Source organism: Pleurodeles waltl, chromosome 7 (assembly GCF_031143425.1).
Source record: "Pleurodeles waltl isolate 20211129_DDA chromosome 7, aPleWal1.hap1.20221129, whole genome shotgun sequence".
Classification (NCBI taxonomy): Eukaryota; Metazoa; Chordata; class Amphibia; order Caudata; family Salamandridae; genus Pleurodeles; species Pleurodeles waltl.
The window spans coordinates 365,622,334-365,642,861 of record NC_090446.1 but is presented as its reverse complement, the minus strand read 5'-3'; the positions used below and the strand labels follow the sequence as shown (position 1 = coordinate 365,642,861).

At 45.7% G+C, this 20,528-nt stretch overlaps 1 protein-coding gene across 3 annotated transcripts in view; it reads left to right on the top strand.

The window, feature by feature from the left end:
* Positions 1 to 20,528, top strand: part of ITCH (itchy E3 ubiquitin protein ligase) — a 779,961-nt gene that overhangs the window by 641,253 nt on the left and 118,180 nt on the right. For all 3 annotated transcript variants that reach the window (XM_069243816.1, XM_069243814.1, XM_069243815.1), the window contains one exon: positions 9,818 to 9,958. In XM_069243816.1, coding sequence (XP_069099917.1) covers positions 9,818 to 9,958 — 141 coding nt within the window. The remainder of the gene's footprint in view (positions 1 to 9,817; positions 9,959 to 20,528) is intronic.

The following is a 20,528-nucleotide window of genomic DNA, read 5'->3' as shown; positions in this document are numbered from 1 at the left end:
TTCCAGCCCGCCAAACCAAGCCCTAGCAAACAGTGACTTCAATGTCACACTACCCCAACACTTGTCACCAGTGGGGGGGAGGCTAACCAAATACTACCACAATTGGACACACATTACCACAGACACGTGGGTCCTATCAAGTATCCAACATGGTTATTGCATAGAATTCACAACATTCCCTCCAGATGTTCCAACAAAGCCGCATAGATTGTCTCCACAACACTTAGACCTATTACATATAGAGGTCCAAGCACTGCTACAAAAACAAGCCATAGAGCTAGTACCCTATCACCAGAAGGGAACAGGCGTTTACTCCCTGTATTTCCTTATTCCAAAAAAATGACTATACTTTAAGGCCTATCTTAGATCTCAGGACACTGAATCTCTTCATCAAATCAGATCCTTTCCACATGGTAACACTTCAGGACGTAGTTCCCTTACTAAAAAGAGGGGATTACATGACAACACTGGATCTCAAGGATGCGTATTTCCACATACCCATGCATCCATCTCACAGGAAATACCTCAGGTTTGTAATACATTATCAATTCAAAGTGCTACTATTCGGAATAACAGCCCCCAGAGTATTTACAAAATGCCTAGCCGTAGTAGCAGCTCATATAAGGAGACAGCACATGCACGTATTCCCATCTTTGGACGATTGGCTAATAAAAGCCAACTCTCAGCAACAATGTCAATTTCAAACGCAAAACATCATAGATAATCTACAGAAACTAGGGTTTTCTATAAATTCCCTAAAATCACATCTACAACCGTCCCAAATACAACAGTATTTGGGAGCAACACTCAACACACAAAAAGCAATTGCCACTCCAAGTCCACAAAGAGTTCAATCATTCCAAAGTGTAAGATCAATCATGCAACCAAACCAACAATACACTGTAAGGTTTGTGATGAAACTACTAGGCGTGATGTCCTCATGCATAGCTATTGTCCCAAACGCAAGGCTACACATGCGGCTCTTACAGCAGTGCCTAGCAAAACAATGGACGCAGGCACATGGTCAACTCCAAGATCTAGTGTTGTTAGACCGCCGAACACACTCTTCGCATCAATGGTGGAACCCTGTACATTTAAACAAGGGGCGGCCTTTTCATGACCCAGTGCCTCACGTCCTTATCACAACGGACACTTCCATGATTGGGTGAGGAGCAGACCTCAACAATCACAGCATACAAGGTCAATGGGACAATCAACAAAAAACTACTTCACATAAATGACTTGGAACTGCTATCTGTATTACTAGCATTAAAAGCGTTTCAGCCACTTCTAGCCCACAAAGACATTCTTGTCAAGACAGACAATATGACGACAATGTATTATCTAAACAAACAGGGGAGGACACACTTGTCACGGCTGTGTCTCTTAGCACAAACAAATTGGCATTGGGCAATTCACAACAACATTCGCCTCATAGCACAATACATACCAGGCATTCAAAATCAGTTGGCCGACAATCTCAGTCGAGATCAACAGCAAACTCACGAATGGGAAATACATCCCCAGATTCTACAAGATCACTTCTACCACTGGGGGACACCAAACATAGATCTATTTGCAACAAAAGAAAACGCAAAATGCCAAATCTTCGCATCCAGGTAGCCACACTCTCAGTCAAAGGGCAATGCTCTATGGATCAGCTGGTCATGGATATTTGCTTACGCTTTTCCCCCCTCTCCCGCTCATTCCTTATCTGGTCAACAAACTGAGTCAAAACAAACTCAAACTAATACTTATAACACCAACGTGGGCTCGCCAACGTGGTACACCACACTGTTGGACCTATCTGTGGTACCCCACATCAAACTACCAAACAGACCAGATCTGTTAACACAACACAAACAGATCAGACACCTGAATCCAGCATCGCTCAACCTAGCAATCTGGCTCCTGAAATCTTAGAATTTGGATATCTAAACCTTTCTAAAGAATGTATGGAGGTCATTAAACAAGCAAGAAAACCCACAACCAGACATAGTTATGCTAACAAATGGAAAAGATCAAATTACGCCACTAGACGCCTCCACACAAAACTTTGTAAGTTACTTACTACACTTACAAAAGTCCATTCTAGCCTTCTCTTCCATTAAAATACATCTCACTGCAATATCTGCCTATCTGCAGATTAAACATACAAAATCGCTTTTTAGAATCCCAGTTATTAAAGCCTTTATGGAAGGACTAAAAAGAATCATACCCCCAAGGACACCACCAGTGCCTTCGTGGAATCTTAATATTGTGTTAACACGACTCATGGGCCCACCATTTGAACCCATGCATTCTTGTCAAATCCAATTTTTAACTTGGAAAGTAGCCTTTCTAATAGCTATCACTTCACTTGGAAGAGTTAGCGAAATACAGGCGTTTACTATTCAAGAACCCTTTATACTAATACATAAACATAAGGTGGTTCTCCGTACAAACCCACAATTCTTACCAAAAGTCATATCACTGTTTTATTTAAATCAAACGGTAGAGCTCCTAGTCTTCTACCCACAGCCAGACTCAGTAGCAGAAAGGGCATTACATAGGTTAAACATAAAAAGAGCGCTAATGTATTACATTGCCAGATGGATTGTCAAATGCATTCAAACCTGTTACCTAAAAGCTAAAAGAGAATTACCCATTACTCCAAGGGCACACTCCACTCGAAAGAAAGGCGCCACAATGGCTTCTCTTGGTAATATACCAATGACAGAAATTTGTAAGGCAGCCACTTGGTCTACACCTCATACATTTACTAAGCATTACTGTGTAGATGTGTTAGCAGCACAACAAGCCACAGTAGGACAGGCTGTCCTAAGAACATTATTTCAGACAACTTCAACTCCTACAGGCTAACCACCGCTTTTGGGGAGATTACTGCTTTGTAGTCTATGCACAGCATGTGTATCTGCAGCTACACATGCCATTGAACGGAAAATGTCACTTACCAAGTGTACATCTGTTCGTGGCATGTTGCACTGCAGATTCACATGCGCCCTCCCACCTCCCCGGGAGCCTGTAGCTGTCTTAGTTGCATTGAAATTGTATATATGTAAATATTTTTGCCTTTAATACTCTATGTACATACACATTTACTCCATTGCATGGGCACCTCTAGTATCCTTACTTTAACAACTCCTACCTCACCCTCTGCGGGGAAAACAATCTAAGATGGAGTCGGCACCCATGCGCAATGGAGCCGAAAGGGAGGAGTCACTCGGTCCCGTGACTCAAAAAGACTTCTTCGAAGAAAAACAACTTGTAACACTCCGAGCCCAACACTAGATGGTAGGAACAGTGCACAGCATGTGAAGCTGCAGCACAACATGCCATGAACAGATGTACACTGGGTAAGTGACATTTTCTATATATATATATATATATATATATATATATATATATATATATATATATATATATATCTGATAGTGACTTGCAGATTCCTTACCTTAGAATTTCCCCCAGGCGTCAGTCTGGATCCATAGATGTTTTCTTTGAGCAGTACCCTTGCTTGTTAGGTGGCGTCGGTCGACTCTGCGGTCGCTGTGATGATGTCACAGTTGTACGTAGGTGCCACCAAGGTGTAATGTCACTTATTTTCTTTCCACTCCACATGCAGATCTGGAGAAGAGCTATCTGGTCAATTTTTAACTGAATTTGACCTTTTTGTCCGTTTTTACACTTCTTTGGTGCATCGAGATGTCTTGAAAGACCAGCTTCAAACCATACAATGCCTGTCAATGCATGACGTCGGTGACAGACCTGCACCTGGTGTGTTTGTGGTGTCTGAAGCACAACCACAACTTGAAGTCGCGCTCAGAGTGTTAGGCCATGAACCCGAAGGCTTTGAGGGCATCGCTCACGGTCTCGCTCGAGAGGAAGGTCTCAAGACCGCTTGAGGAGTCATCACCACTCCTACTCGTCCCATTCCAAATCTTCATGACATTCGGGTCACAAGAAGAAGTCGTCGAAGAAGGCTAAACATTCTTCAACTTCACCCCATCACTTGGCCGATGCGACTCAGGAAGAGGTCAGCGCTTGAGGCCTCTGTCCTCACAGCCCACTTCTGGGTCTGCTCCGCGCCTCCCTGAGTTTCCAGGAGCTGGAGCTACCCCTGCCCAGCTAAAGTAATTTTAAGATGCCATGCGCCTTATTTTTGGGCAGACCGAACTCCCTGCGCTGCCTTTGGGGGCTTGGGTGGGGTCCCTCGGGTTTCACACCAGCTCCGCCCGAGCCTCAGAGGACCTGGAGCCGAAACGGCATCACTCGACGCTGGATCTGACTTTGATGGGCTCTTTACACCCCAGGTTGGATTCTGACCCATTTTACTATGGGTATGAATACGGGCAAGGTTTAGAGGGGTCGTTGGACTCTCTGGAATACCAGCTTGACAACCCTGACATGAACTTGGCACAGGAATTGGGTGAGGCTAGTGGTCTGGACACTTCTCCAGAATCTTGCATGCTTCCTCTACCTACCATGGCTACGGAGGACAGTGTGTCATATTCTATGGTGATCAGTAGGGCAGCTGTGGTCCTGTACCTCGAGCTTCCTTCTTTAGCGGCCAGGACTAACCTCCTGACTAAGGTGCTTCAGCCTGGGGCTTCCATTAGAGAACCTGTTTTGCGTCACGACTGACCGAGCTGAAACACTCATGCACTGACAAAAATCTCTGGAATGGGCTTCTTAGTCTAAAGAAGACATTTATGATTTCACTTTGCAAGGTTCGTAAAAGAAGGTCAGCATGCTGAAAGCATACGTTTAAAAATGGTCGCAACAATGAAAAGAAAACATGTACAAATGATTCTTCACTGCAATATACACAACAAATATATGTATCTATATTGTAATGCAAAGCACATAAATTAAAAAATATGCATCACCACGAGGCAAGGGCACAACTGCTTCATCTCCCTCGTATTCAGCATCAGATCGCCAGATCCCAGAATCGATCGAGCAGGGAGAGAGATCAATTATCCTCACAGGAAGGATGACACGCCCCAGCGTCCTGGGTATGTCTGAGATCTGAATCACTCTCTGTCCCCTGCCCGTCTGGTCTCGGCCTCTTATACTTCAAACAAACAAGAGAGGAAAATTCTAGAGCCTCCCTCTCACTGCAAAAGTTTATTTATTAAAAAAATGCTGATTGCCTTAGGCCTGCTTTGAAAATAACACATCGGGACGTGGCCACAATCCCAAGGTGCCATTTCAAAACAAGACCGTTCCCTGCCATCTGGTACATTCTTATCAGCCTAAGCCCTTGGTGGGAAAGAAAACGAAAAATAAAAACATGAGCACATTGTACAATGTGGAAAACTACTTGCTGCTTTTGACGTGCTAATTTACCCTTCAATGAAGCCCTCATTGATGTCCTTCTAGGTACCTAGTCCAGACCCAGCATAGGGGATCCTGAAAAGGACAGTTGCCTGCTGCCATTGGCCTGCGCTGAACGATCCTAAATTCCTGTCCCAACACTCTATGCCAGAGATCCTTGTCATTCAGTCTTCTTCTTCCTCTGGAACATTCCCATCCGATCCCCTGGACAGGGAGTCAAAAAGATGGGATCAACTTGGGAAGAAAATGTTTCGTTCCTCCTGCCTGGCATTGCGGTCAGTGAACATCGCCTTTCGGGCCGCTACACTCATTCGTTGTAGGATACGGTCACGCAGGTATTGCCGCAGGTCCCGGAGGGGGCCCGGGCCATCATCTCCTAAGCTGTTGCTGATGGAAAGGATGCAGCTACGTTCATGATTCGATATGGGCTGGGCACGACCGACTCACTGGTTACATAAGTTGCATCAACAGTGTCCTTGAGGTGCAGCGCTTGGTTGAAGACATCTAGTTTTCGGGGGATGTCCAACAGTCTCTCAAGGACATGTCCTTTGATGGCGCCTGTCTCTTCAGAGACAAAGCAGCCTTGGCGCTCGAGAGGTTCAAATAGTCCCAGGCTACAGCTGAGTCCCTTGGCCTCTCTGCCCTTTGCCCACCACAGTCCGCTTTTTGCTCCATTCGTGTCAGCGGAAGGAGTTCCCTGTCGCGTCCTTTCCCTGCCGGCCACAGAGCTGATCATGCTAGCAGCGTGGATGCGGAATCCCACAGGCTCATGGTTGAGGGAACCAGAGGTCTGCCCAGTCCACCCCTGCTGCAGCCTCCAAGCCTTCCTAGTCTGTCCCACAATCTCAGACCAGTTGGAGGCAGGATCCGCCATCACCTGCCCCACTGGGAATCTATCACGACAGACCAGTGGGTTTTGCAAATAGTCCGAAGGGGCTACTCCCTCCCTTTCAAGACTGCCCCCTCCGACCATGCCTCCATCCTACGACCGCTCACCTAAGGATCATCTGACACTTGTCTGCGAGGAAGTCGTGACTCTTTTGACCAAGGGAGCCATAGAGAGGCTCCCTTTGCCAGAAGTAGGTTATGGTTGCTATTCCCGCTACTTTCTGGTGCCCAAAAAGGACAAGGGCCTTGGTCCTATCCTAGACCTTCGGGCCCTTTATCTCTTCCTCAAGAAGTAGTTCAAAATGCTCACTCTGGCTCAGGTCTTGTCTGCCTTGGACCCTGGAGACTAGATGGTAGCTTTGGACTTGCAGGACGCTTACTTCCAGATACCCGTCTCGCCTGCCCACAGATGCTACTTGTGATTTGTGGTAGGTCATGAGCACTTTTAATTTACTGTGCTCCCCTTCGCCATTACTAGCACCCCTCAGGTGTTCACAAAAGTGATGGTGGTGGATGGAGTTCATCTGGGTAGGGTAGGAGTTTCAGTCTTCACCTACCTCGATGACTGGCTGTTGAAGGCGAACACACCCCAGAAAGTCGTCTCCCACCTTTAGACTACCGCGAACCTTCTGCACTTGCTGGGTTTCACTATAAACATGCTGAAGCCACACCTGACGACTCCTCACACACACCCTTTCATCTGAGCTGTTCTGGACACAGTTCAGTTTCAGACATAATCCCCCTAAAAAGCGAGTCCAGGATATTTAGGGTATAATTCCGATGTTTCAGCCTCTATCCTGGATTTCGGTGAAAATGATTCTGAGGATGCTGTGCATCCTGCTGGTGACAGGTGCCAGATTGCATGTGCAGGCTCTGCAGTGGGAACTGAAGTTCCTGTGGACGTAGCATCAGGGGAATCTCCGACATGGTCCAGATCTCGGAGGAAACTGCGAAAGACATGCAGTGGTGGCTTTCAAATTGCAATTGGGTCAATGGCAGATCACTCTGTCTTCCCCAAACCAATCTGACCACACTGACAGATGCTTCACTCTTGGGATGGGGCGGGCCTCATGAGAGAGGAGGAGATAAGAGGTGTCTGGTCTCCAGCGGAGTCCGAGCTCCATATCAGTCTTTTGGAGCTCTGGGCGATCAGGCTTGCATTGAAAGCATTTCTTCCCTCTCTAAAAGGAAAAGTGGTGCAAGTGCCCACGGACAACACTACCGCCATATGGTACTACAACAAGCAGGGCAGAATGGGGTTGTAGACTTTTTGTCAAGAGGCTCTATACCTCTGGACATGGCTGGAACATCAGGGCATAATCCTAGTGTTCCAACATCTGGCGGGCTCTCTGAGCACCAGAGCAGACAAACTCGGCTGTTGATGCATAGTCAATCACAAAAGGCATCTCCATCTGGAGGTGGCGCAAGGCCTCTTTCAGCATTGGTGAGACCCTTGATTAGATCTATTTGCCTCCTCACAGAACGTGCAATGTCAACTGTTTTGCGCGTTGGAGTTTCCAAAGCTGCACTCGCTCAGTGACGCTTTTCGTCTTGAGTGGAACACAGGCCTCCTTTACACCGTCCCACCAATAACCACTTCTGTCCAGAGTTCTGAAGAAAATCAAGAGTGACCAGGCCCAAGTCATTCTTGTGGCTCAAGACTGGGCACAGAGAGTATGGTGTCCAGAGCTACTGAGAGTGGCCACAGATCCTATGATCAGACTGCCCCTTCGGGAGGATATTCTCTCGCAGGAGCAGGGAACGATTCTCCACCCAGACCTGTCCAGTCTTCGCCTTCGTGCATGGAGATTGAGGTGCGGCAGTTGACAGCTTTCAACTTTCCATCTGATGTCTGTGATCTTATCTTGGCAGCCAGGGGTCCCTCCACCAAAATGGTATAGGCCTGTAGGTGGAATAAATGTCTGCAGTGGTGTACAGACAAGTCTGCTGACCTCTTTTTCTGAGGCTCCTTTGTCTCTCTGGCCCAGCAGGGCTCTGCTCTGGGCACCCTAAAGGGTTATTTGTCTACCATCTCAGCTTTCCGCCGATTGCCCGACCAACACTCTTTGTTTACCTCACCCATTGTTGGAAGATTTCTTAAGGGTCTTACCCATCTCTTTCCTCCTTCCCAGTTCTTAATGCCACAATGGGATTTGAACTTAGTTCCTACCCTTCTGATTTGTGCCTCTGTTGAACCACTTCACAACTGCCCACTTCGCCTGCTTACTCTGAAAACAGTCTTCCTTGTAGCTATTGCCTCTGTCCGCAGAGTGAGTGAGCTGCAGACTCATTTTTCAAAGCCACCTTTCATCCTGATCCACCTTGACAAGATGTTGCTTAAAACTGGGGCTTCCTTTCTACCTAAGGTAGTCACACCCTATGATGTAGGCCAATCCATCACTTTGTCTACCTTTTACACTCCTACACATCCTTCTAAGGAAAAGGAGAGACTCCACCACCTGGAGCCAAAAAAAGTATTTGCATTCCTTCGTGATTGTACCAAAGAGTTCCGGGTAGATGATCAGCTCTTTATGGGTTAGGTGAGTGCAGAGAAGGGTTGGGCTGTGTATAAGAGTCATCTCTAGATGGGTTGTTCTCTTCAATAAAATGTGCTACGCATTGGCTAGAAAGCAATCCCTGGAGGGCTTGCGCTCTAACTGTACTAGAGCAACAGTTGAAACCATTGCGTTAGCATATAGAGTTCTTGTCCTGGACATCTGCTAGGCAGGAACGTGGACGTCCCTGCACACTCGTATACCAACCACTACTGCCTGAGCAGTCTGGTCCAAAGGGTTGGGCACTTTGCCCGTTCGGTCCTGCAGGACTTCCTAGTATGATCTTTGTTCTCAGACTCTCCTCTAGGGATGGTATTGCTTGGGTATCTATTCTAAGGTAAGGAATCTGCAACTAGAAGTCTCTATCAGATGAACAAGTTACTTACCTTTAATAACAATTTATCTGGTAGAGTCATATTCTAGATGCTGATTCCTTACCGACTTGCCTATCCTTCCCGCTTTGCGAACTGATTTCTAGGGACAGGGACTTCCCTTTCAAAGCCCTAGTTCTGGCGCAGCAGGGTCAGTGTTCTTCGTGACTCCTAGCTTCTGGTGTGAAAAGTTGTGAAAAGAAACTGATGTCAGCGCACCAGGGTGGTGCCAATTTACGACCAGCGACGACATATCCGGCAGCCAGTTGACCAATGCCACCTTATGGCGTACAGGGGTACTGCTTGAAGAAAAATCTCCAGATCCAGACTGATGCCTGGGGGAAATTCTAAGATAAGGAATCTGCAAATAGAATATGTCTCTACCAGATAATTCATTACCAAAGGTAAGTAATTTGTTCTTCAGCAGCAGTGGTTTGGGCAGAACAATATTAACCGAAGGGCATAGAAACATGAGTAATCTTTAGTGAACGCTCAAGAGGAGAATTCTAAAATCGGAGCATATGGTGCAAAAGCAAAGAACACAGAGGAATGTTTTGATCAAAGTCTGTTATTAAGAAGTGTGACTACTAGTGCTATTCCATGTGAGAATGTAGAATATTTAATACTTCATGCCACTGAACTATTTGGTGTCTCTTTTTGTAGAGAAAACAACATAGAAGAATGTGGTTTAGAAATGTTTTTCTCAGTTGATAAAGAGATCCTCGGTGAAATTCAGAGCCAGGAGTTGAAACCAGATGGCAGCAACATTCTGGTCACTGAAGAAAATAAAGAGGAATATATAAAGTAAGTGATCACAAAGTGCAACTGATTATTTGCTTACAGAGAAAGCAAAAAGTAATGGTTAAAAAGCTTAAATAAATTTGAACTACAGTTAATTCTGTGGGTGCGTTCTTTTCCATTGGTTCTTTGTTTCACAGTGACATTTATGATAAGAACCAATTATGTGGAAATCATTTTGGCTCAGCCCCAGCAATTCTTAACCTAACTTCTACACCACATTTCCTCTGTAATGGAAAGGAATAAACCCCTTCTTATTATCACTTTGCCTATAGCTCCATCACCATGTATTTCATTTATCTTTTTTTCACAGTAATAATAATTTCTTTGAAGCTTAGATTACTTTTGTGCAATTTTTTGTTTGAAGAAGTGTTTGGAATGGTAGTTTTCTCCCAGAATTCTACTTTAAACTCAGAGTAATGTAGATCTTTGAAGTGTAGTGAAAATCGGTCAGCTCTGACCAAGCTCTCACTTCACTGGCCTTCATCAGATAACCCAAGGCAATCTCCAGTACATTCATAGCTGCCATTTCCTATAATCCATCTGTAGCCTGTTGTAGGAAGCTGGCTCTGTTTATACTATATCAAAATGAGACATAGTGTGCACAGAGTCCAGGGGTTCCCCAAGAGGCTTGACAGAGGCAATTATAGATAATACTAATGCTCTATTTGTGGTAGTGTGTTTGAGCAGTTAGCCTTGTCAGAGGGTAGTGTTAACCATTTGTTGTACACACACAAACAATAAATGAAAACACACACTCAATGACTTAACTCCAGGCCAATAGGTTTTTCATAGAAAAATATTCTTTTGTTTATTTTTTAAGACCACAAGGTTTAGATTGCAGGTAATTACATTCAGTGAAAGGCACTTTGCATAGGTATAGTTAGAACTTTGAATCAAAACAGTAATGTATACAGATGTTCATAAAATGGCAATAAGCTATTTTAAAAGTGGACACAGTGCAACTTTCAACAGTTCCTGGGGGAGGTAAGTAAAGTTCAGTCATCACGGTAAGTAAAGCACTTACAAATTCAGTCTCCGGGGCACGGGTAGCACACCATTGTGGGTTCAAGGCAACCCCAAACACCCAGCACCAGCAACACGGGCCGGTCAGGTGCACCAGTTAGTTGCAGAGGTCAACCAGGAGCCAAAATAACATGGGGGCCTGTGGAGACGGGGGTGCTCCGATCCGGTATCCGTGTTGTCGGATGGCAGACCAGGGGGGTTTGGTAGAGCACAGGGGGGGGGCCCAAGTAGGCACACAACACACACCCTCAGCGGCACAGGGGCGGCCGGGTGCAGTGGGTAAACAGGGCATTGGGTCTTCAATAGGATTCAATGGAGGAAACCGGGGGTCACTCAGACGCTGCAGGCAGGGCACAGGGGAGCTTCCTGGGCCAGCCACCGACCAGGAACTGATGAGGGCTGCCTGCTGGTTGTTGCTGCACTGGTGGTCGGTTTCTCACAGGCCTGGGGGCTGAGGATGCATTGCTTCTCCAGGCGTCGGATATCTTCATCCCGGGCCTTCGCAGTCAGTGGACCCTTGGGATTCCCTCTGCAGATGTCAACTTGGGGGTACAGGGAGGTCAGCCGACGGTGGACACGTTGTCTGAGTGGCCTGGGTGTCCTCTCTGGATAGTTGGTTTCTCTGGACACGGGCCGAGGCGTCTGGTGCGGAGTGTTGGGGACTCATGCTTCTGGAGTGAGGTGGGAGTCCCTTTAAAGATGGTTTCTTCTTTCTTGATTGAACAGGTCCACTGTCCATGGGAGTTCTTGATACTTCTTAGGTGCAGGGCAGTCCTCTGAGTCAGCAGAGGTTGCTGGGCCCGCAGGATGCATCACTGGTGCAGGTTCTCTGAAGTAGGAGACATGCCGTTAGGACTGGGGCTAAAGTAGTTGGCGTCTTCCTTCTCTTCATGGCTTTTGAGCTAAGCAGTCCTTCTTTGTAGGTCATCAAGAATCCAAAATCCTGGGTTCATGGTCACCCCTAAATATTGAATTTAGGGGTGTGTTAGGCTCACAGGGCAGTAGGCAATGGCTACTGTCCCAGAGGGTGGCTACCCCCTCCTTGTGCACCTTCCCTTTGGGGAGGGGAGCACATCCCTATCGGGCTAAATCCTCCAAAACAAGATGGAGGATTTTTCAAGGAGGGGGTCACTTCAGCTCTGGTCACCTTAGGGGTGGACCTGGCTAAGGGGGTGACTCCTTGTTTTTCTCATTATCTCCGGACCTGCCGCCAAAAGTGGGGGCTGTGTCAGGGGGGGCTTCTCCACCAGCTGGAGTGCCCTGGGGCGCTGTAACACCAGGCTTGAGCCTTTGAGGCTCACTGCCAGGTGTTACAGTTCCTGAAGGGGGAGGTGTGAAGCACCTCCCCCTGCACAGGCTTTGTTTCTGACCACAAAGAGCACAATGGCACCCACCCTATGTGGTCAGACTCGTCTGGTAGTGGCAGGCTGGCACAGACAGGTCGGTCACACACTAACAGTAGAGCTGGCATCTCTAAGATGCCTTCTGTGTGCATTTCTCAGTAATTCCCACACTCACATCAGTGTGGGTTTATTGTGCTGAGAAGTTTGATACCAAACTTCTCAGTATTCAGTGTAGCCATTATGGAACTGTGGAGTTAGTTTTTGAAAAAATCCCAGACCATGTACACAGAATGACTACCCTGCACTTACAATGTCTAAGAATTGACTTAGACACTGTAGGGGTGTTCTGCTTTCCCACTTATCTCCTATCGGAGCTTAAAGAACCTCTCTGGAATGCACTTTTGAGTTCAAAGAAGACATTTATTGTTATTAATTCTCCCCCACCCACAAGTTCCTGAGAGACGAAATTAGTAGATTGGAAGCACACATTCAAAAGTAGTCGCAGCAATGAAAGCAAAATATATCACAGTACTTCTCAGTTGTAATGTACACAGCAAATATATAACATAACAGCAAAGCATAAAAGTCTAATTCATCACCATATGGGCAGGGCAGTAGGGCCTAACTCAGCTTCATCTTTCTGGGGTCTGCAAGTTGATGACTCAGTCAACTGCGAGAAAGAGATTTTCTACCCAAACGGGAGACTGGCAACTGACGTCTAGCTCCAGCCTGAAATCAAGCAGATTCAAATCTAACTCACTGTAGCCCAGAGTCATCCTTAAAAGCAAACTCAGTGTGAGAGCCGAACAACCTTGGAGAGTGGCCAGTTCTCCTGAGCAATTCCGCTCTCAGACTGGATTGCGAGGTAAACTCAAAATCTACGTGCTCTTATCAGCTAAGGTCTGGTGTGAAGAAAACAGCTTGGTCCATCTTGTGGAAAAACACAGCTTGGAAAAACACAGACATCTGTAATTTCTCAACTGCAATGTCTAATCCTACGTTAAAGCCAATAGGCAGCTAACCTACATATCAAATGTAATGTCTAATGTCATGTCAAAGCCAATAGGCAGCTAAACTAAATATCAAAAGTAATGTCTAATGTCATGTCAAAGCCAATAGGCAGCTAAACTGAATACAAAATGTAATGGCTAATGCCATGTCAAAGCCAATAGGCAGGTGAACTGAATTCAAAATGTAATGGCTAACTCCATGTTAAAGCAAATAGGCAGCTAAACTGAACAAAACATATAGGCCCTCATTCTGACCTTGGCGGGCGGCGGAGGCCGCCCGCCAAAGTCCCGCCGTCAGGTTACCGTTCCGCGGTCGAAAGACCGCGGCGGTAATTCTGACTTTCCCGCTGGGCTGGCGGGCGGTCGCCTTCAGACCGCCAGCCAGCCCAGCGGGAAAGAGGCTTCCACGATGAAGCCGGCTCGGAATCGAGCCGGCGGAGTGGAAGCTGTGCGACGGGTGCAGTTGCACCCGTCGCGTATTTCACTGTCTGCGCAGCAGACAGTGAAATACATGTAGGGGCCCTCTTACGGGGGCCCCTGCAATGCCCATGCCAGTGGCATGGGCACTGCAGGGGCCCCCAGGGGCCCCGCGACCCCCCCTACCGCCATCCGGATCTCGGCGGTCCGACCGCCGGGATCTGGATGGCGGTAGGGGGGGTCGGAATCCCCGCGGCGGTGCAGCAAGCTGCGCCGCCGCGGAGGATTCAATGGGGCGGCGGTACACTGGCGGGACCCCGCCAGTGGTGCCGGTCCGACCGCGGCTTTACCGCCGCGGTCGGAATCCCCATTGGAGCACCGCCGGCCTGTCGGCGGTGCTCCCGCGGTCCTCCGCCCTGGCGGTCAAAGACCGCCAGGGTCAGAATGACCACCATAATGTGCTACTGGTGAACATTGAGCAACTAATATGTGCAGTGGTGAAACACAAAGCAATTGGTCAAACACAATTAATAGCATCACAAGGGGCACAGTGCTCATGCAGCTATGCCCTCACCTGTGGTACAGGGCACCCTGCCTTAGGGCTGTGAGGCCTGATAGAGTGGTGACTTGCCTATGCCACAGGCAGTGGGTTGTGGGCATGGCACTCTGAGGGGAGTGTCATGTCGACTTAGTCTTTTTCTCCCCACCAGCACACACAAGCTGTGAGGCAGTGTGCCTGTGCTGATTGAGGGGTCCCCAGGGTGGCATAATACATGGTGGAGCCCTTAGAGACTTTCCATGGCCACAGGGCCCTTGGTACCAGGGGTACCTTTTACAAGGAACTTAACTGTGTGCGAGGGCTGTGCCAATTGTCGAGACAAAGGTACAGTTTTAGGGAAAGAACATTGGTGTTGGGGCCTGGTTAGCAGGGTCCCAGCACACTTCCAATCAAAGCTGGCATCATCAAAAGGCAAAAGGTTAGGGAGTAACCATGCCAGCAGTGGCATTTTCCTACACCTGTGTTGTCTAATTTAGATTATGATAAAGCTGAACACTTCTGTGCTTTCCAGAAGGCTGCGTATATCTGAAATTAATCTCCCACAAGTGTTTCCATGCCTTCTGTAGAAAATGTAATTGATTCAATATGACAGAGTTCACAAAACACAGCCATGGTGATTGTTGTTAGGATACATATGGCATATTATGCAGATTTCTTACCTTAGAATTTCCCCAAGGCGTCAGACTGGATCCGGAGATTTTTCTTTGAGCAATACACTTGCGCGTCGGTAGGTGGCATTGGTCGAGACTGCGGGCATCATTGGCATCCTAGTCGCCATGAATGACATCGGAAGTAGTACGTAGACACTGCCTCAGTGCAGTGACGTCCGTTTCTTTTAACGTCTTTCCACACCAAAGCACAGAGCCGCAAAGAACACTGAGATTGGTGCGCCAGAGCTAAGGACCTGAAGGGGGAATCCCTGACCCTAGAAATCAGTTCGCAAATGGGGAGGATGGGTGGGTCAGTAAGGAATCTGCAACTAGGATACGTCTCTACCAGATATTTCGTTACTGAAGGTAAGTAACTTGTACATCTGATAGAGACTTCTAGTTGCAAATTCCTTACCTTAGAATAGATACCCAGGCAATGCCATCCTCGGAGGTGGGTTGCAAACCAGCAGTGTTTAGCAAACATGTGCAGAGACGCTCACGTAGCTGCCTGGCAGATATCCAGGACAGGAACTCCGCATTGGAAGCAGCAGTCGCTCTGGTGAACTGAGCATGCAAGCCCTCAGGGGGTTGCTGCTTGGCCAAGTGTAGCACATTTTGATGCAAAGAAGTACCCACTGAGAGATGGTACATTTTTGCACTGCCTTCCCTTTCTTCGCACCCACATACTCGACAAAGAGTTGATCGTGCACCCGGAAATTGTAGGCTGGGTGATGGACTAGCCTATATGCAAAAGGCGTACCCACCTTTGTAAGAAAGGAAGCCTTAGTGCGCAACACCACTTTGTCAGGGTGCACAGACTAGTATGGAGGTTTGGACGAAAGGACCTTTTAGGAAGGGATTATTTGCCATTTTGGACCTTCTTAGGAGACCTGATCAGCCCTCACTCTTTAAACCTCCTATTTTGAGTAGATTCCTAAACGGTCTCACCCATTTATTTCCTCCCACTCCAAACCTGATCAGCCCTCACTCTTTAAACCTCCTATTTTGAGTAGATTCCTAAACGGTCTCACCCATTTATTTCCTCCCACTCCATTTATCGTGCCTCAGTGGGACGTCAATCTTGTCCTTACTTATTTAATGTGTGCTCCCTTTGAGCCGATGCACAATTGTCCCTTACGGCTCCTCACCTTCAAAACTGTCTTTCTTGTTGCCATCACTTCTGCTCGCAGGGTGAGCGAGCTTCAGGCCCTTTCGTCCAAACCTCCATACTAGTCTGTGCACCCTGACAAAGTGGTGTTGCGCACTAAGGCTTCCTTTCTTACAAAGGTGGGTACGCCTTTTGCATATAGGCTAGTCCATCACCCAGCCTACTTTTTACGCACCCTAACATCCTTTCCATGAGGAGGAGAGACTTCACCGCCTGGACCCAAAAAGAGCTTTGGCGTTTTATGTTAATCGTACTAAAGATTTCCAGGTGCACGATCAACTCTTTGTCGAGTATGTAGGTGCGAAGAAAGAGAAGGCAGTGCAAAAACGTACCATCTCCCAGTGGGTACTTCTTTGCATCAAGATGTGCTACGCTTTGGCAAAGAGGCAACCCTCTGAGGGCTTGCATGCTCATTCCACCAGAGTGACTGCTGCTTACACTGCGTTAGCACGCAGAGTTCCTGTCTTGGATATCTGCCAGGACAGTGAGGTCCGACGGGACAGCTACTTTGGTCGTTTGGTCCTGCAGGACTTTCTAGTATGATCTTGGTTCGCAGCTCACCTCCGAGGATGGCATTGCTTGGGTATCTAATCTAAGGTAAGGAATCTGCAACTAGAAGTCTCTATCAGATGTACAAATTACTTACCTTCGGTTACAAAATATCTGGTATTGACATATTCTAGTTGCAGATTCCTTACTGACCCACCGATCCTCCCCGCTTGCGAACTGATTTCTAGGGACAGGGATCCCCCAACCCCCCTTAGCTCTGGCGTACCAATCTCAGTAGTGTTAGCGGCTCTGCGCTTTGCCGTGGAAAGTCGTTAGAAGAAATTGACGTCACTGCACTAAGGTGGCATCTATGTACTACTCCTGACGTCATCACGGCGACTACGACGCCCGCGGAGTCAACTAATGCCACCTACTGACACGCAAGGGTATTTCTCGAAGAAAAATCTCCAGATCCAGTCTGACGCCTGGGGGAAATTCTAAGGTAAGGAATCTGCAACTAGAATATGTCTTTACCAGGTATTTTGTTACCGAAGGTAAGTAACTTGTACATTAGTGTCTCTGAAATGTTTTCAAGACTGTTTTAATCTAATTGGGTGGTGTTCTGATCTACACCCTATCTACTAATCTAAACCCCGTTGTGTTCATGTCACTAGTTCACATATATTCTTCACCTCTCAGAACAGTCTCTTAGGAGGCTGACATGCAGACTGGGCTTTTGGCCAGGGTTTATGTATACAATGCACCACCGCAATTTAAAGTCCCTTGTAGTGACTGACTGGTCATCTTGGTAGTGGCAGGTCACAAATACCTACCTCAGAATGAACCAAACAAGCCCAAGTTCCATTGGGGTGTTTGGGAATATAAGGGACATTCTCACCTTTGAAAAGAACAGGTGATACACTTTCAGCTTTTTACCTCTAGCACCATTAGTACAGAGGATCTGATGGAGAGCTAATATAATATTCCAATAATTAAGTGCCTTGCCAGACAACTCTAAGTATTGAACTTCACTGTCGCTAAAATAACTTTTAAACAAATGGAGGTAAAAAGTGGATTTCAAGGATAATTCCCATAAAAAATAGCTAAATCTGCTTATGCAATGACACATGGCCTATCATTTTGCTAAATCTATACTCCTCTTTCTTCTGTCCTGCTTTTTTAAATAAATTCTCTATCCTACTTTATGAAAGAGAATCTACCTGGAAAAGGAAGGTGGAAAAATCAAAGATTATGCAGATCGAATTATCACAGGCTGTAGACTGGAAAGCTGAACAAATGCTTACTTTGAAAGTTGTCCTTTATTCATTTAAAGAATTATAGTCATAAAATGAATAGTAATATCATAGTAAAATAATCATATTATTTTCCTGAGTCAGTGAACAGTTGTGGCCAAAAATCAGTGCGATATAAAATAGGGAGGCCATAGATATGAGTTAAACTGTTAGTCACTAATGAACATTAAAATAAATACCAAGATTGTTTCAGAAGTTTAAGAACTATTTCCAAATGTTTAGCCAATGAACTGCATCTCTCATTTAAGGGGCCACAATCATAAAATGTTAATGAATTGCTTCAAAAACGCACATATTCAGTTTCCTTCTAAGTTATTTCTAAGGTAAGACTTCCTAATATCAATCAGCCATGAACAGATCAAAAGCAAACAAGATATTTCCTGGTGCACAAAACATAATCTGCCTCTTAAATTTTCAGACTGTTTTTATCCAGGGTTAGTTCATAAATCTGACATAAAAACAAATCTATTGTATCTCTTGCATATATTTAAATCTATGGGTTCAATTCAATATTGTGGTTCATCATATCTGACAGCTAGATGATCCAGCACATTACAAGTTTTGAGTGACACATCCATTTCAAGGCCAGCTTCTCAAATTGCTTTGGCATAGGTATGTTTAACATTTCTTTTGATAAGCGTAGTGCCTTTAGAATAGCAAATGCTTACCTTAAAATTATTCTTCCCTTTACTTTATGAAATATACAGCACCACACTTATCCTGCTATACCTTTTATTCTCCTGCTTTATTAATTCAGGAATTGAGACTGCTGATGTATTTTTAGTTCAAGGGCATTAGTTTAAAGCTACCTTCACATTTTAATCCTGACTGAAACACTATTCAACATCAGATTGACTGTTGATTGTGAAGTGTAACTATGCAAATAAAGAAGACCTTTCAGGACATTACATTTATTTATATTCCTTTTTATCTGTGGTGTTTATGTAATAATGCTGCCTGATGCTAATGTGCTTCCATTTTTTAAATCGAAAGCACCAAACAGCTGTAAACATAAGCCAAAGTACTGCTTAATACACATTTTCAAATTGAAAAATATCGGTGCAGATCTAAGAGTTGAATAAGGCAATTTGTTCAGACCAGTTAAATGACGAAGTAAATGATCATTCACAGGTAACTATGATTTGTTTAATCAATTTTGGTACCTTTTTTTTAACAAACTGTGGAAGGATTTCCTCCTGACTAATTTCAACAACTTTGTCCTTGCCATTTTCATACAGAGGATACTTTTTTCCAATATGGGTCTGCAATATGTCAATTAGTCTTTGGAGACCAGCAGGTGATTGTTTTACAACAGGACCACATCATTGACATACACTAATAATAGTATATTTTTGTAAAGTCTTAGTGAAAAGGAATGAACCATGTTTAAAACGGAAATAGAGCTGCCTGATAAAGATTAAACAGCATGGGCATAAGCAGACAGCACTACTTAAGGCAGTTGTCTGTCATTATCTTAATTGTGCTGGCGCTGTTCCTACCACAGTTCTTACTAACCCAGGTGTTGATATGAAATGCTTTGAAGTAATTTTAACCACTGAATATACACTTTACCTTCTGAGTTTGTACAACTCTTGTCTACTTACTCTGTCACAACACTAATGTTGTAGGCCTTGAACCAGGATTTGCATTCTGCCGAAATAAAGTCTAACAATCTAATGGAAAATCTTGCAGACACCCACTCCAGTTTCTGCAGCCTTTGGTCCTGTTTAACAATAACCCAATAATGGCTGTGGAAGAACCCCTTTTTGGGCTTAGCGGTCCATAGGAGATTTGTTAGAAGCCATTGTCCAGCTCTGGCACACAAACTTGTTGTTCTCCCACACATAACCAGAATGTCAGGTGGTTTAGACATTGTCTTCTAAGTTGAAACAAACAGCTTGTCTCTAGCCCTCCTGGACAAAAAGTCCAAGAATTTTGATTATTTGGGTTGCAAGGTTTTGGCTTCCAGATGTTTGACTCGAAGCACAACAAATGCTATTTTTTTTTTGCCCATTATATCACAATAGTCAGGCTTCCAGAGCACATGGTGGACTGATTCTTTGACCCTTTGACCTGGTCAGTGAGGAACTGGATCAAACTAAACAGATCAATGAAAACAGATTCTGACTTAAGCTTTGAATCTGTGGACAGCTTTACCAAGTCTGTAGGTACACCTGTCGTGCTGCAGCAACACACTTGTATGCATTCCATTTGGTATTCCGTGGATGTCCAGGCTACAATTATGGACATTCTCTTTGACTCAAAATGGCTACTTGGAGAGAAAGCAGGCTTTTTCATTAGAAAGTTTAATGAACAGAGCTGCAACTGAAGCCCTGTTCCTGCCCTCTCCTGCACAGTAACTCCACTAAACAACATTGGAAGTTCCATGGTTACACTAGGTCTGTGCACTCCTGAACCGCTTCTGCCTGTCTAAATGATCCCAGAGATATACTGCTCCTTTTAAAGCAGGAGTGGATATAGAAGGGGTCATCAGCAACATCTGCAGATTGCGTCTCCACCATCTGCTGGGGGCCCTGCTGACTCACAGCCCCAGTGACTCCTTCTCACATCACCATCTTCTGGTTAGCGGAACCCTTTAGC